This window comes from Phoenix dactylifera, chromosome 3, assembly GCF_051530095.1.
Source record: "Phoenix dactylifera cultivar Ajwa chromosome 3, Ajwa_hap1_PhDact_Kaust_v1.1, whole genome shotgun sequence".
NCBI lineage: Eukaryota > Viridiplantae > Streptophyta > Magnoliopsida > Arecales > Arecaceae > Phoenix > Phoenix dactylifera.
Window position 1 is genome coordinate 48298962 of NC_143192.1, and position 16683 is coordinate 48315644.

General features: G+C 38.8%; 2 protein-coding genes across 2 annotated transcripts; both read left to right on the forward strand.

The window, feature by feature from the left end:
• Positions 1–42: 42 nt before the first annotated feature.
• Positions 43–7632, forward strand: LOC103710793 (protein RMD5 homolog). The gene is made up of 2 exons (XM_008796688.6): positions 43–322; positions 6199–7632. Exon 2 carries the CDS (start codon positions 6234–6236, stop codon positions 7389–7391), a length of 1158 nt encoding a protein of 385 aa, XP_008794910.1. The 5' UTR covers positions 43–322; positions 6199–6233; the 3' UTR covers positions 7392–7632.
• A 418-nt stretch (positions 7633–8050) lies between these two features.
• LOC148714423 (pentatricopeptide repeat-containing protein At1g02150-like) lies at positions 8051–13701 on the forward strand. Its single transcript, XM_088718748.2, has 2 exons — positions 8051–9386; positions 11833–13701. Exons 1-2 carry the CDS (start codon positions 9012–9014, stop codon positions 12979–12981), a joined length of 1524 nt encoding a protein of 507 aa, XP_088574874.2. The 5' UTR covers positions 8051–9011; the 3' UTR covers positions 12982–13701.
• Positions 13702–16683: the final 2982 nt, after the last annotated feature.

Below are 16683 nucleotides of genomic sequence, written 5' to 3' on the forward strand. Positions count from 1 at the left end.
ATATACACGTACGTATATTTCCACTGGATTTTATAATTCCATAACAATAGACAGGGGAAAAAAAAAAAAAATCCATGTAACGGGTCAGATCCCGATTTCTTACGCTTACTCCTTTCAACCTCCCCTTGCCCGAGACACCGTGCCCTAGCTTCCATCCTCGCCCTCGCCAACGTTAATCCACGGCCTCCCCGGCTTTCCGACCTCCATCCGAGGCTCGATCGCCGTGCTCCGCCTCGACCGCCATCCTTTATTTCCTCGCCCATCCGCCGTTCCGCTTCCCCACCGTCGTCGACCACCTCGCCCTCGCGTTGCCGACCCTGAGGTATGCCCTCCCCCCCCTCTCTCGCTTCCCCGTTCTTGGAACAGTAATCTTGATTCTGATGGGAATATTATTTTGGCGGGATTTTTTGGTTTCTTGATTTCTTGAAAATTTTTATTGAACCCTGGTTGCGGGCACTCTCGATCATGTTGAGTCTTTCGTTGGATCTTCCATTGCATCATATTTTACTGTACATACTAACTAATTTTGTTTTGGATTGCTATAAAATGTCAGCCAGTCTTATTCTATTATAAATGTGTAGCCTTTCTTTGCGATGCCACCGACCGTGCTGTTGTAGATCTTTGGCATTTACTAAATAATAGTTTTTTGATCACGAGAACGCTATTTGTGAGCTATTAGTGGATCTTGATATCGGGTTTCTACATTAGCACTTGAGATGTTGTATTAGAAATGTTTAGGAATGAGTTACAGTATGCTGTTATGAAGATAAAAGATTATCTACTAATTCCCTTTTCTTAAAGCAGTATAAATCCCCACTCACTTCTTTACAAGAGATAATTTATGATTCATGGTTATATTAATGGTCTCTCGTTAAGTATGATGTGTAATTATCTGGCTTTAAATGCCCACTTTGAGATGTTTGGAAGGTTATTACATTTTTTTTATTAGACTAGTTATGATGTATGTGTTTATGGACATAAGTGTGTGTTTTTTGAAAAGATGATTATATATGAATTTATAGGGTTAACATGCTAAACACATCCTTTTATAGTAGAAGAGAACATAAAAGAATGGTTTTGTTACAAAATTTACATCCACAGACATTGTTCATTATATTGTAGTATACATATCAACCAAGTAATATGGTGGTTGGATCAACTCTACACTTATGTGCAATATCTTTGTTCTTCTAGCCCTTCATTTTTTGTGTTCTAGGACATAAATTTTTAATACCTGTCTTTATGTGGATCCAATAATTGGATTTGTGTATGTTCATTTTCTTGTATTTTCTCTGCATTTATTCTCAAGATCTAGAGTTTATGTGATGAAATCTACACTAGATTTTTTTTTTTTTTTTGATATTGTATAAGATAGACCCATGCATATCCTGCCCAACCTGCTTGACTCAACAAAAAGGACAGGCCAAGCCAAGTCATGGAAATATTTATCCCTTTTCTTGCCCGCTCCTTCCTCGCCCCTTCCACCACCCTACTCCTCTTTGCTCCTCTTTCTTACTATGTCCTCATCATCAGCACACACCACTGCTGCATGCCGATCCCACAGTTAGGCCCCTGCCCCTTTTGACCCCTCTCCCTCTCTCCCTCCCTCTCCACCGTGTTTTTGCCACTGGCCTTCCTATTTACTTCGCCATTATAGCTATGCAATGTTGATTGATTGACCTGTGCCCTAAAATCAACTGGTTCAGATTGTTCCCGGCCTAGAAATTTAATTTTCAGGCCAATCTTGTACTGAAGAAGTTAGTTCCAAGGCTAGTCCTGTCCAGGCTAGGCTAGAGTGTCGGTTGTTGATTCTAATCTTTGGCTTGAACCATGAATTCCTAGGTCTACTACAAAATCTAGCTTAAAGTTTTCAATTTGATTAATTTCCTTGATTTTTAGAATTTTATGGTATGAGGCATTCTTTTATTTTATCTACTTGGTTCGTGCAAATTGAAGAGGAATATTATTATTGGATTAAATATTATATAGGTTCTTATTTTGGAGGAGGTATGTAGGAAAACTATTGATTTTGTCTCATTTAGACACCTCAATGATATTTTTTTCAAGATAGGTAAATTCAGTTATTTTTTTCTTCCATCTTTATCATAGTTTTTCTTTTTTACAAAAAAAAATCTATTTGCTGCTTTTGGTCATGATTTGTGCTATTTTGAGCTCTGTTCAACTGCTTACAGGAAGAGAAAGGAGAGCTCCTGAATCTCTATTTCATAATTTCACATAGCTTTCATTATTATGTTATCAATTCTCATATAATGTGCCTGCCACTATGTTCTGTCTGATATTATCTGTTGTTAATTGTCTTTTTCTTATGTTATGTTTAATTTTCTTGATCGGTTCTTTGCATGTGCCATTAGCCATAGGAGTATACTTTATTTTATCACGACATGAAATTTAATTGAAACATTGTCAAATTGTTATAGAACAGTTTGTATGCATTTGTACCTTCTGTTGGAGATTAGAGCATATAACATGAACATGCTGAAATCGCGCAATTCTTTATATTCATATGGTTCTGATGTGGTTCTAAACAAGGTTTTATGTACCAACCCATACCAGTTGACATGGGATGTGCCACACTGATTGGTTCCATACTTGTACAGCATGGAGACTCAATGTTGCATTGTAATGACACATGGTACAACTGCTGTGCTAACTCCATAAATGCACCATGTGTTGGTCTGCGGTGGTATCGTATTGAACCGATTTGTACTGGTACCAGGGTTCGATACTGAGGTTGAAAACCATGGTTCTAAACTTAATGACCTTTAATTGCTAAATGTCTAATTGTTATCTAGGGTTTTATTATAAGGATGTTGAATTAGTTTGTTTGGGTCAAATGTTGTCGAATGAGAGAATCAAGAGCTACAAGCATCGAATTCAGATGCAATTCTCATACTATGGCAAAGTTTTGAGAAGGTACCATTTGAATATGAAATTAATGTGAGTATTAATCATTGCTTCAGTGTGGTGATATAGGTTTTCATATTCTAGTGTATGTTTTTTCTTTGGCTAACTACTAGGAAACTTGGAGCAACACATACAGCAGTTAAATCAGATCAAGTAATAAGATTTTTTTAAAAAAGATAAATTCTTGGTCCTTTATCTCAAGACATTTTGTATTTGATTCTTTAAATCTTATTTTGATGGAAGTGATATCTACTTGGTTAAAAGATATGGTACATAACTATGCATCATGTTAGTTCATATTGTCATGCTGAAGCATATGTAAATAACTATTGAATCACATTAGTTTGTGATTCTTGATGTACTGGACTGAGAAACTTTGATCATATGTATATCAATATTTTTATGTGCTTTTTGTTATTCCATATAGGGATTGTTCATGTGTTTTTGGTTTTCCTTTTTTTTTTAGTGTTAGGAAGATTGCATGATGCTGTCATCAAATTTTTATCCTTTTTCTTTTAACAAGTGGCTCTTTTTAGTTTTGATGTTGGGTTCCATTACTTGATATATGGGAATTTCACAACAATGGTTATGGAGGTGAAGACAGAAATGTTGGTTCTGTGTTTTATATTTATTAAGACTAAACAAGGCAAAACATGAGAGTGCTGATTATCATCTAATGCAGATTTTGTTGCAGCTAAATTTTTTGTTTGTTATACTCCTTTTTGAATTCCAAAAGCGGCACTGCATTTATAATCTATCATAAACTTAAACACTTCTGATCTTGAGAGTGCAATCATCAATGTTGGTTGTCAAGCATGTTGGACGTGTTTGATGTTAGTGCCATATAAAGTTTTCTATTCTATGCTAGTGTCATATAATGCACTTGTGTTATCTTTATGGCATAACAATACAGCATCTCAGCTCAAAAATCAAGAAAGCCCTATTGTGGCAAATAACATTATTGAGCGAGCAATTTGCGTAACATGATTTAAAATTCAGTGGAGGGTGGACCTTCTTGTAGGTCTTGCTATGAGTGGTTTAGTGAGAGCTGAAAGCTGTAAACCAAGTGGCAATGGGAGTGGTCAGACGGGGGAAAACTGATTAAGAGGTGTGGCATGACCTCAATGGAACAAGTCTCTGAAAGTTCCTCTGATTGGAAGTGCCTTCGCTGCTGAATTGGATTTCACGAATTGTAATCAGAGTAGAAGAAAATTAATCCAATTGTAATTGAGAAAATGGAGCTACTAAGCCAAAGAATTACAAAAAGGAAAAGGTGGGAGATATGAAACGAGGAAGAAGATCATGAGAGAACAAGCCTAGAGATGTCGGGTCTGTGGATGAGATATATAGGAAGGTGAGGAATTGGGTGTTTTAAGTAGTGGGTACTTTTGATATTTTCAGTTGAAATCCATATCAAATGGAGAGGAAAATTAGTAGTGGATTAGTTTAATCAAGTGATATTGTTGCTCATGGTGAGCTGAAGAGGTGGGCTTTCCAACATCTAAAGAAAATAGTGAGGGGGACTTCAATTATGGAACTGGATCTGGGCATAGTTAGGTGGATGGGAAAGAAAAATAGATCAAGAGGGACTTTCGCATTTTGGGTTCTCCATGTCCTGCAAAAACCTGTCCAATTTCACTGTTAAGTTGGCTTTTGATGGACTTGCATTGAGCGTTTAGCTTGAGTAGCTTAGGTTGGTCAGTCCTCCCTCACGTGGAACACTTTCTTGCATTGTTTCCTATTTTAAACTTGTGGGTGGCATAATCATTATTTGTTGTCCTTCAGAGGAATATACTGTAGCAAAGTTTGCCATTTCAGTCTCAGATCCTGTACCAGTATCATCTTGCTACTGTGTCTGTATGTCCAATACGTGGGTCGTTTCTGCATACGGACACTCGGTACGCCTTTTATACTAGTTTGGTGCCGGTACGGTATGCACCAATATTGATCGGTACGGCAAACTATGATTATAGGTTCCACCTCTTATTATGTTGTTCAAAAATTGCAATGTGATGCGGTGCGAGGGCCCTATAATAGGGTTGAATTAGGACTCCAAACACTTCTGTTGCCGTGCAGAATCTGAAAACAGGACAACAAACTAAAGAATTTGAAATCAGGGGCACTGGATGTTCAAAAAGAATCTTCTTTAGGGTACCTTACTCATGAAAGGATTAGCTGAATCAAAACCTAGGGCTTCTTAAGCTTCATTGAATAAACCAATAGAATCCCACAACCTGACTTGATCAAATAATGTACGCAGATCTCTATAGACAGCAATCTGATATATTCATAGAATAGAAGAAGTAAAGATAAATAGCACATGAAGTAAAGAAGGAGAATGAGGGAGAGGAGAGAGGAATAAGTAGTAGGGAATAAAGAAAAGTGATAACAGATTAAGATAATAATAGATGGAGAAGAAGAAGAGAGAGGAAGTAGGAAAAGATAAGAGCTTAAGAGAATAATAGATGGAGGAGAAGAGAGACGAAGTAGGAAAAGATAAGAGCTTAGGAGAATAATAGATGGAGAAGAAGAAGAGAGAGGAAGTAGGAAAAGAAGTTCGAATCTGGCCACAGAAAACTTACACACAAAAATAACTTAATAATCTTCATAAATTTGTCACTTTACAGAGGCCCATATTTAGAGACTCTGAAACAGTAAAAAAAATTGCTTGCTATCCAAGGAAGGACTCTTTGACTTATCTATTCCCCTAGGACTTTTTCCCATAAAAGACTCCTAAGCAATCTAAAATTCTACCACATCTGAGCTTTCGAAATAACAATCATATACTAAATCCTATCAACTTCCTAACTTATCCACCCAATATATAGCTAGGAGTAGGACTCTTACTCACCAATCTTACTTCATAGAGGACTCCAAAACCAACTCTTAAATATATTTAAGAAAAATATCCAAAAATACAATAAAATATTTTTGTCCTACATCACATGGTCTCATGTTTGACATTGCTGGAAGAAAGTTGGTGGAAGCCACGTTAGATTTTCATGGCAGCATAGATATGGCACCTACCCTAGTGCTTTGTGCTGGGATGATTAACTATTTATCGAACCTTGTTGTAACCTTTCCTCATGATTGTACCGCCTGGACTGGATTAGCAAAAGCCACTCTACAGGCATAATTCGAACTCTATGCTAATACATGCTTTAAACCTGGCAAAATGAATCGCAGAATATACTAAACTTTTTTGATCTTCATAGATGTGAAATTATATTCCTGTTGCTATCATGATAACTGACATCATTGCTTGCGATGCAGGGTTGAACTCTGTGCTGCCAACCTACAAGTAGCAAATGGAGCTAAATACAATAAAAGATGCATTTGACCGAGTTGCTAAGAAGCAAAAGCTTTCATGCTCTAAAACCCAAGAAGTCATTGACGAGGTTGGGCGAGAGATAGAGCAGGCAATGGCCAAGATGCAGTCAACCGATAATGGTTCAGGCTGCTCTGACCAGAAATCCATTCTCTTGGAGCTCAAAACTAAGCTGAATGAAATGGCTCCAATGAATCAACTTGAAGGGTCCCAGAGGGAACTGAACGTTGGGCTTGTCAAGTATGCAAAGATCCTTGAGAAGTGCTTCAATCCGGATATATCCAAGGCATATCGAAACGTTGACTTTGACATCCATATAGTAAACCAGATCATTGCAAGCCACTTCTATCGCCAAGGCCTGTTTGATCTTGGTGACTGCTTTATAAGCGAAGCTAACGAGCCAGATGCTACTGCTCTAAAATCTCCATTCCTGGAGATGTATGGGATACTTGAAGCTATGAGGTCTAGGGACCTGGAGCCCGCACTGAACTGGGCTTCCAAACAGAGTGAAAGGCTATTGCAGAATGGGTCAAGCCTGGAGCTGAAGCTTCACCAACTGCAGTTTGTGGAAATACTACAGAAGGGAAGTCAAAATGAGGCTCTGCAATATGCAAGGACCTACCTGGCTCCATTTGCTTCGGTGCACAAGGTTGAGATTCAAAAGCTAATGGCCTGTCTCTTGTGGGCAGGTCGGCTTGACCAGTCTCCTTATGCAGAGTTTATGTCTCCAACTCACTGGGAGAGGTTGGCTGAGGAGCTCACCCAGCAGTTTTGCAGCCTCTTGGGTCAGTCCTATGAGAGCCCACTCAGCGTGGCTATAGCAGCAGGGATCCAAGGGTTGCCAACTCTTCTGAAGTTAGCAAGTGTGATGGCCGCGAAGCAGCAGGAGTGGCAGGCAATGAAGCAGCTGCCAGTGCCTGTTGATCTTGGGAGGGAATTCCAGTTTCATTCTATTTTTGTGTGCCCAGTGCTGAGGGAGCAAGGGAGTGATGAGAACCCACCAATGCTGATGCCTTGTGGGCATGTGCTGTCAAAGCAGTCGATAGCGAAACTGTCAAAGAGCAGTACAAGGCCATTCAAGTGCCCCTATTGCCCACTCGAGGCAACGGTGGGTCAATGCAGGCAGCTTCACTTTTAATGGTTGGTTGGGGTGGTGGTAAGGATTGCAACTTGTGCGATGTGCTCCAAGTGTTAGGCTGTGATATTTGAAATCTAGGCCATTGTATGAAAGATGGTCACGTGGTTGTCTCTGGATATCTCTTGTATGTTTGAAAATCCCCTGATATTTTGTTGAGATTTTCCAGAGCTTACTTATATGAGACTTGGATACTATTAGCTTCAATTTTTTTAATTCAATATCTTAAAAATTTCTTTCTTTATAGGTTTAGAATAGCAGTTTTTATGTTGGTTTTTTTTTCCCCAGCTTATCTTGGCCAACAAATGAAGTGATTCATCCCAATAAAAGCAGTTCTCTGATTTACATCAACTATTCTCGACTGTATACGTGGATACTGGATAGAGATGACTCGCCAAACTTTGTCAATATGGTTATTTCCTTATAGTTGCTCGCTGTAATACAAAAGGTAACTGCTTCACAGCTGCAATTTGGCTGACGAAAATATGTGAATACAATTTCTAATGTTCGGATGTAGACTGTAGGAGATGGCGTTCTGATCCTTACTGGCAGCAGCAACATCTCTCTTCTTACTGCAAGTAGGAGATGCATGAGCCCATCAAGCTTCAGGGGTGCGCCAAAATGGAACGCATGCTTGTGATCGGTTATTTTTGTGCTATAATGTTATTTAAGTTTTGCAGTCTCTATAGGATTTCTCAGTTGTGAAAAACTAATTTAAATGCTACTGCAACGTACATGAATAATGTAGTTTGCAGGATGATGTAGTTTGGGTGAAGAAGATTTTTTTTTTTTAAAAAAAAAAATCTTCTTCTTGATGCTTGCTAGGAATCCTACATTCATTGATGTCTTACTGTCATCCTACATTCATAGGACTGCCAATGGAATTCTGGTGCATGGTCAAGGCTGATTCCGATCTTATACTTTGTAAGATTAATGGGATAGACTCCAAACTTTTTCTTTTTTTTTTTTTTTTTTTGATAGAAAGGCTCAGATACCCCTGATCACCCAAATGCTGATGAAGGGGGGATCCGATCCTAGGTCATTTAATAAAACTATCATAGAGTTAAAAAGCTTAGCCAACTGGCACCTTCAAGTACAAATCATGCTTTTGATAATGCACAATAGATTTTGTAAGTAGTATTAGCTCAATTAAAAAAAAATAAATCAACTACATAGAGACTGAAAAACCTCAAATTCAGCAAAGTTTAAAACAATGAGGCAGAAAAGAATGCAAGGATGAAGCAGTCCAAAATGGACACTTGATGAATTTTTTAGATAATTGGTACCTGTTCATATTAATTGACAATAGTTATGGATATGAATCCAGGGCTAGCAAGGAAAACAGTTCAGAGATTAGAAGATTTGACGCGAAAAAACGAAGGATTATTTATAAACGGAAGTGATTAGATCAAGGGGCTGGAACTTGCGGCCTACTGGGACTGCTCATCTTGGATGTGTGGGATTTTTAAGGCTGCGTCTTGAAACCTTCTCGTCCGCACATAACCACATCCGCCAAATCTCGGAGTCAGAAGGTTCGAAGCCCGCACCCTCCAAAACCCTAACAATCGGATCGTCTCTTTTTCTTTCTCTCTCTCTCTCTCTCTCCGCCCCAAAACCCTGGAAATGCTCCTCTGCTCCGCCATTTGCCTTCCATTTACTCCCCTTCAAGGCTTCCCTCTCTCCTCCTCCGCCTCCTACTCCCAAGTTTGTCGAGGGTGGCCCTCCACGCCCTCTCTTCGGGCGGAGCAGAAGCCCGGAGGCCCGATCCGATGCTCAATCTCGCAGGTCAACAGCTACGGCACCGTGGACTACGAGCGGCGGCCGGCCCTCAAGTGGAGCTCGCTCTACCGCAGGATCGCCACCATGGAGAACCCCAGCCTCGGCCCCGCTGCTGTCCTCGAGCGGTGGGAGGAGGAGGAGAGGCGGCTCAACAAGTGGGAGCTCTGTCGCGTGGTGAAGGAGCTCAGGAAGTTCCGCCGGTTCAAGCTCGCCTTGGAGGTAGCTGAATAGTTGCCTCTTTTAACCCCTATTATTTGTTCTTTTGAGTTATCCTTTGTTTCTTTTCTTGTTCCTTGCAGTCTGTAGTTGAACAAAATTGTTCCTTTTATGCACCGGTGGTGTTGATTGACTTCCTACTTCTTGCAATTTAGGGACTAGGGAAGGGGATTCAATCAGATAATCCGTTACCGCCCTTTCAATATAGACTCTAAGAAAGTAGGTAATTCGACATATACAAGAAATGAAAGAAGTACACAAGAAGAAATGCTAAATTTCATAGTTATGAGGCACGAATAATTTTGACTTTCCATATGGAATTATTGCATATTCTTTTGTGTTAACATATTTTGCATGAGTGATGCTACCAGTTTTACAGAGTAGTATTTTATCATTTGATAATGTTGCAATTAACAATCATATTGAAAAGCATCTGTTGAATATCAATGCAAATTTAGGATTATGTTTATGCATGCATATATGCATGAATCCAAAAATGTGGTCTCGTCGCTGAAGCCTATTTTGTGGAGTCTAGGAAGTTTCGTGCCTCATATAAGTTTCTAATGTCGATTTTCGTATCCAAGATGATATTTAGTTGGCTTTACAATATTCAATATCTTATGTTATATGTACTGTTTTATATAGTGGTTTATGATACCACATATGCTACGCAGTCCCCTGTGGCCCTGCATAGGGTCCCAGCCTCACCTGCATATAGATGAGGTGCATGGGGGCAGGTGAATGGCCTTTATAAGTCCGTAGCCAGATATAAAGCCCACCACCTCCTCCCTCGTCTGCCTTCTTTGTACCTAGCAGTAATCCTTGGTTGGCTTAAGCCTGACACCTAGTGCTGTAGTCTTCAGAGAAGTATCATCTGTATGGCAATAAGTTAGTGGGCATCTGTATGGAAATAAGTTAGTGGTGTTTAGGGTTGTAAGTGGTATATATAGATAATAGAATCTCAATTATTGGTAAAATACCAAACCTAAGAGCATCATATTGTTTAAATCAAAGTATGCTGTGAGAAAAATGTTTGCTTTTGGAAGGTAACTTGCAGAAACCCCTCCAGTGGGCCCCCAAACTGTTGCATGACTTGCAGCTGGTTTTGAAATCAGCTATATGTCCTGCTTTTGATAGGGAAGCATTAAGGGAAAATGATCATGCATGTTCATTTGAAGAATGAAATTTGTCTCATTTCATTCCCTTTTTCCCCTCTTGTTCAAGTTAACCCGTAGTCCATTTAATTTTAGTCCTTCGAATTACCTTACACTTCATGGTGATAAGTAAGACTTTGACTTAATCTAGGTTTGGCATGTTATAACCTAGTCTTGAAGTCCATCGTTAACACAAGGAGAATAAAGTTTTCTTTTTAGGTGTATTTGAATGAACGTGAGGAGACAATGATGCGTTTATTACTATGTCCTTATCATGTTTAAGGCACTTCCTGTTTATCTATTGGGTCCGGGTACTTTGAATAAGAATAGTATAATCCGAAAGCATGTGGAGCATGATCATTGGACCGATCGGAAAGATCTTGAGTAGGACCTATATTAACACCATAGCAGTTTTTTGGTGACTTGAAAGTGAAAAACATATGTCAAGAAACAATTCTTTGTGGCCTTTGTTCAAATGATCTTTAGCTAGATTAAGTGTTCTGAATTTCTTCTCGCTGCAAGGAAATCAAGTTTGTGAAGCATCTTGGGATTTCATGAGGTATCTACATCTAAACAGGTTAAATTAATCTCATCTGGCTTCCTCTGCCAGTGAAAGTCAACCTGAACTTCAATGGCAGCCGTCTGGAATTCAAGCCCTCTGGTTATGGAAGAAATGAGAAATGGTAATTGGGAGGTCCTTGCTCTTAGTACATCCTTGGCCAAATTAACTCCTAGGAAACCTAGGTCTGCTCGATTTGTGCATAACAGTTTTTGTTAGAGAAATTTCAGGACTCAGATGAGGTCAAAGGGATAGCAGTAGTACTGCAAATGATGTAGCTCATTGCAGTTTGGACAACATCCATTTGTGTAATGTTGCATTTTCTTGTTAAGATCTGCAATCCTCTCATACTCATCCTTGTTCTGTTGAATTCATTTGCGGTTATATTCAAAGAAAAAATCTTGGTTCTCTGTAATGATATGTGTAGGTGTATGTTCGTTTTTCCTTCCATTTGGATTCAATGAGCATCTATTGGCTGTACAAGTTATTCTGTAGAAATCCTTGTCAAGGGCAGTATAAGCAATGCCTTTTTTTTTGTTCTTCAGTTGAGAAGGAACCAGTATGGGTCAAATGTTCTAATAAATAATGAGAGAGTTACATTTATGATGAAGTTTTTCAGAGACTATTCCATGTTTGTAGTTTATTCATTTGACCTACTTTCTATTGAATCTTCGGTCTGGCAGTTTGATACTTCTTCTATGGGCACTTATTTTTATTCTCATTTGCATTCTCCCAGGTTTATGATTGGATGACTGCCCAAAGAGACCGATTTACATTTACGTCTAGTGACATGGCAATCCAGTTGGATCTGATTGCCAAAGTACATGGCATTTTGCATGCTGAAGAACACTTCTCAAAGCTTCCTGATACCTTAAAAGACAAGCGTGCATATGGTGCTCTTCTAAATGTTTACGGGCAAGCAAAGATGAAAGAGAAGGCAGAGGATATTATTGAGGAAATGAGAAACAACGGATATGCAACTGAAGCTCTATTTTTCAATGTGATGATGACTCTTTATATGAATGTTGGAGAACATGAGAAAGTTAATAAGATCATTAATGAGATGAAGGAGAACAATGTTTCATTTGACATATGCTCTTACAATATCTGGATAACAAACTGTGCAGCTATGGGAGATGCAGAGGAGATGGAAAGAGTGGTAGGGATGATGAATTCGGACAATGGCATCATTGCTAATTGGACCACTTATACTACACTTGCTACCATGTATATTAGACTAGGCAATATTGAGAAGGCACAAAGTTGCCTAAAGGATACCGAAATTAGAATGACGGGCAGGGATCGAATGGCTTTTCATTACCTTATTGGACTTTATAGCAGAATAGGAAAGAAAGAGGAAGTCTATCGGATTTGGAACTGGTACAAGTCAAGTTTCCCTAGCATCCTGAATATGGGTTACCATTCAATGCTTTCTTCTTTGATTAGGCTAGGGGATACTGATGGAGCTGAAATGATCTTTGGAGAATGGCTTTCCATGACATCAAGCTATGATCCCAGGATCTGCAATATTCTTTTGGGTTCGTATGCCAGAGAAGGGCTGGTTGCTAAGGCTAAGAATGTTCTTGACAGATTTTCAGAAAAAGGCGGAAAGCCAAGACCGGTCACGTGGGAGATCCTTGCAGAAGGCTACATTAAGGTGGAACAAACTTCCGAGGCATTATTGTGTATCAAAGAAGCTGCATCGTATGGAGGAGTAAATAACTGGAGACCAAAACCCACAAACATAGAAATCCTCCTAGCACTCTGTAAGAGGCAGAATGACATTGCTGGTGTTAATATGTTGATGGACGCCCTTCGAATGAGAGGATGCCATGAAAACGAGGAGTACAAGGCATTAATTAGCGAATACTCTCAGGGCAATTGAGCATGGTAAAAGATGAGCATCTGAGGAATTGTTCGAGACCAAGATGCTTGTTGGTATGTCTGAAATCTGTCTCAAAGGAACAGCTCATGTCTCCACATGTTACTAAAGATTCTTTCTGCCTCTATATGATTTGAAGTAGGGGCACAAATGCACTTGTGGGTCATTGCTCTGCACATAGAATATCTGGAATATTGTACGTTAAAATGGAGCTGCACTGCCTTTAAACGATCATGTGCATGGATCACACATTGGATCAGAGTCCTACTGATTCTTCAAAGTTTTGTCTTGCAGAATGGTTGTCAAATAGTTTATTTACGACATCAGTGAAGCTGTCTTTTGTCTTAGAGATGAGGAACATGATGGTGCGGCATTGAATAGCTCTTATAACCAGAGTTGCACTGGCTGCAGAAGTGCCTATCTTGCTGCTTGTCCTTTTGTTTTTTTTTCTGTCTATTATTGCTTTGAAATTCCGGACAGCTTCTCTAAGTTGGTTGCACTATTGAGGCAAAACTGGCAACTGACATACCTGAGGGAAGGCATGTCATTAGATTTAATTGTGAAAATAGATCTAAGACCCAGAGGGTCCTAATTGGAGGATCTGCATATTGTAGGGAAACTTGTGACTTGCTAATTGCCACAGCGTTTGCAAAACCATGAGGCGCAGCAAGAAGAAATCACACACTTTCACCTCCCTGTAAATGGGTGATCCAATTTGCTAAATATCGCTATATATATATATATATATATATTGTTAGTGTTAGCTGCATTCGTTGGGAGACTGATGAGGATCAACATGCCAGTGTTGTGTGTTTGAGACAGCCCATCGAGTGCATCAATTTTTTATGCGAATCCAATGTGATCCATGCTATTATTTAAAGGTGATGTCGTTGATTTATAGGTGCATCATTCTTATTTTACTCCTGTTTAAGTTCATCTATGGTTATTAGTTTGCTTCTTTCATGAGAAAGTGAATTGTTTGATCCAGTTTTATATGCTTGGAGCATTAAACGCATCATGTTGAATAATCCTGGATTCTGGACTTGACACCTCACACTCACATGCTATACGGCATCGTATGAATCAGCCTTTCAAAGTTGTAGCACCCATTTTGACTAATTTACCCCTTTGCTTTCTTGGTTGGCTCATCTAGATTGAGTGACCATTTAGTGCGCCGGTTTATTCTGTTGTAATCTCTCTTTTTTATGATATAACCTAATCTACTCAGTTGGAAAATTTATAGTCCGTAGGTGCGAAGTCTTTTTAAAGGCATGTTTTATGTGGTTATGACCAATCATTCTACCAGTCTAGCAAACGAGTGGAAAGAAAAGAAAGAGTGTGGTGATGGCGTAGGTATTTTTTCTAATATTGATATTTTTGCAAAAATAACTTTTGATATTCTAAAAATTGCTATGTTTATCTCTTGGACCTCTTCATCCTTATGCATTGTTTCCACATGCCTTTCTCCTTGGAGGATGATCTTGCTTGCTTGTCATGGCAATCAAAAATTAAACTTTATTGAATTTTTATATGTGGGAAGGCATTGGAGATAATAACCAAGGTTACAATCAAATTCTAGGAGACAGTCTTCTAATAGATTGTTTGTTGGCGCCAGATTGAAGTTTATATCCATATATATATATATATATATATATTCTTTTAACGTGATTTACCTCGTGAATGCTTGAATTTGCAGCTACTTCAGTGCATGCTACACAAAAGCATGCGAGATGAGACATCATGAATCCTACAATGTTGATAATGTATGTAATCTCTAAGTGAGTTTATTTTGAATATAAGCATTTTATTAGTCACCCAAAAAAAAAGAGTAAGTATTTTATGTCATTTTATCCAAGCAAAGTTTAGTTTTTCCTTCTCATCATTAATGTGCAAATATGCCTTCACACCCTAATGCATCAATTGGACCCGCAAGCCACGGCTTTCTTGAATCATGCCACTTAACCAACCACCTACTTTGACGTACACTCCAAAGATAGATTAGATTTTGCTTGGATTTAGCCAAAATCCACACTCCACACAGGAGAGATACTGTGATGTTTAAAATGCTGCTGCATTTAGTTACGCATGATCCAAGAGGGTGTGGTACGCTCCCGTTGACGCACCGACAAGCAACTAAAAGCACTGGCAAAACCCGATTGCCCGGGCTTCCACCGTAGCTTTGGAAAACCTCAGTAACGCCAATTTCCAGCAAGACTCCCTCTTGGTCGCCGACACTGCCACGTGTTAATTGGAACCTAGCGATAATGATGGCGTCATCCACAGGCCAGCGGACAACCCTAAAGTCCCGTATCCCGTAGGCTTTTGCCTAGGCTCAGCTGTCTCGTCCCATATTACAACCAAGTCTTTCGAGGCAATGGACCGTGCATGGATGACGCACTCATGGGAAGGACAGGTATATCACGTTGGGTTGCATGAATTAGAGCTCTTTTTTATCCCCCTATATTTGAAACCCAAGATGGTAATAAACAACAGACCGAGTTGTTTAGGGACTCGTAGGGCTTGCTCTTGAAGGAAGACATGCAGCCTTGCAGGTCAACTTGGAGAAGTAAATATCACATATTTATTTCAATGGAAATATCAAAACAGAAAATGATGCAAATGAGCTAATCAAGCCAAGTTCGCTATGCGAGTTCGAGCTTGATTTGGTAACCACTTGATCAAGTTAATTGTTGAGCTAGCCCAAGTTTGTAATGACAACTTGGAGGAAGTTAATGACCAGCTTGTTTGTACAAGCCTAAACATGGGACCTAGAGTTTGATGCAAATCATTGCTAAAAGCTTGAGATATTATGTTATTAGATATATCGATGGATGGAGTCTAGGGGTTACGTATATAGAATTGCAAGTAGGTCTACTTTATTGATTTAGCCCGAGAAAAATATAAAATCAAAATTCAACATATCAAACTATTGACATCCCTATCAATTTGCAAATTAAGCAAGAACGTATGCTAATGTTCCATCACCAGCCTTACACTAGAAGATAGGTAGCTCTTGTTTATGAGCTACTTGATAAACTATTGGTAACTCAACCCAATCAAAACATTTTCAAATTAGTAATATAGAAAAAAACAACTGATTGGGTTAGTTCGGATGTGTCCGATGTAGAACTAAAACTAGCACCCGATAAGCAATAATTTGCATACATACATTTGCACATATATATGTATACAAGTAATTAGCACATGCAATGTGCATAACTTTTCAAGAAAGATGAATGTGTGCGTGTGTGCATGAAAGAGAGAGACCCTATACTACAAAAAGGGCAAAAAGTTTTTTTTTTTTTTTCATTTTGAACACTCCAATTTTGCATGCCCAACACAAAGCATATGTTCTCTTTACATATTATAGATAGATGTGTATATACACACTATATAAATATTTGACATATGCACTTCAATTTGCATTTCATATTTTTCTCGATAAAATATTATGTTCCTTTTTGGATTCAAATCTAAATTAACCAATTTGAAAAAAAACACTATAGTCATGCTCTGTTCGGATGATAATGACCGCTTGTTCCTAGTACAGTAGTACGCTAACTACTTAAAATCATAAAAAAAACAGAGGTGATACTATGTGCAGAAGCACTTTGTTATCGAATTGATAGTCTTATGAAATTGTAATTAAAACAAAGATATTTGAAGAAAATATCAGTAAAAAAAAGGAAGTATTGCGAAGTTATT

Bases quoted from the DNA above. Each gene is read 5' to 3' on its own strand.
- LOC103710793 (XM_008796688.6), top strand. From the start codon at position 6,234: ATGGAGCTAAATACAATAAAAGATGCATTTGACCGAGTTGCTAAGAAG.
- LOC148714423 (XM_088718748.2), top strand. From the start codon at position 9,012: ATGCTCCTCTGCTCCGCCATTTGCCTTCCATTTACTCCCCTTCAAGGC. The intron at 9,387-11,832 runs GTAGCTGAATAG...GCATTCTCCCAG, and splicing joins GGTTCAAGCTCGCCTTGGAG to GTTTATGATTGGATGACTGC.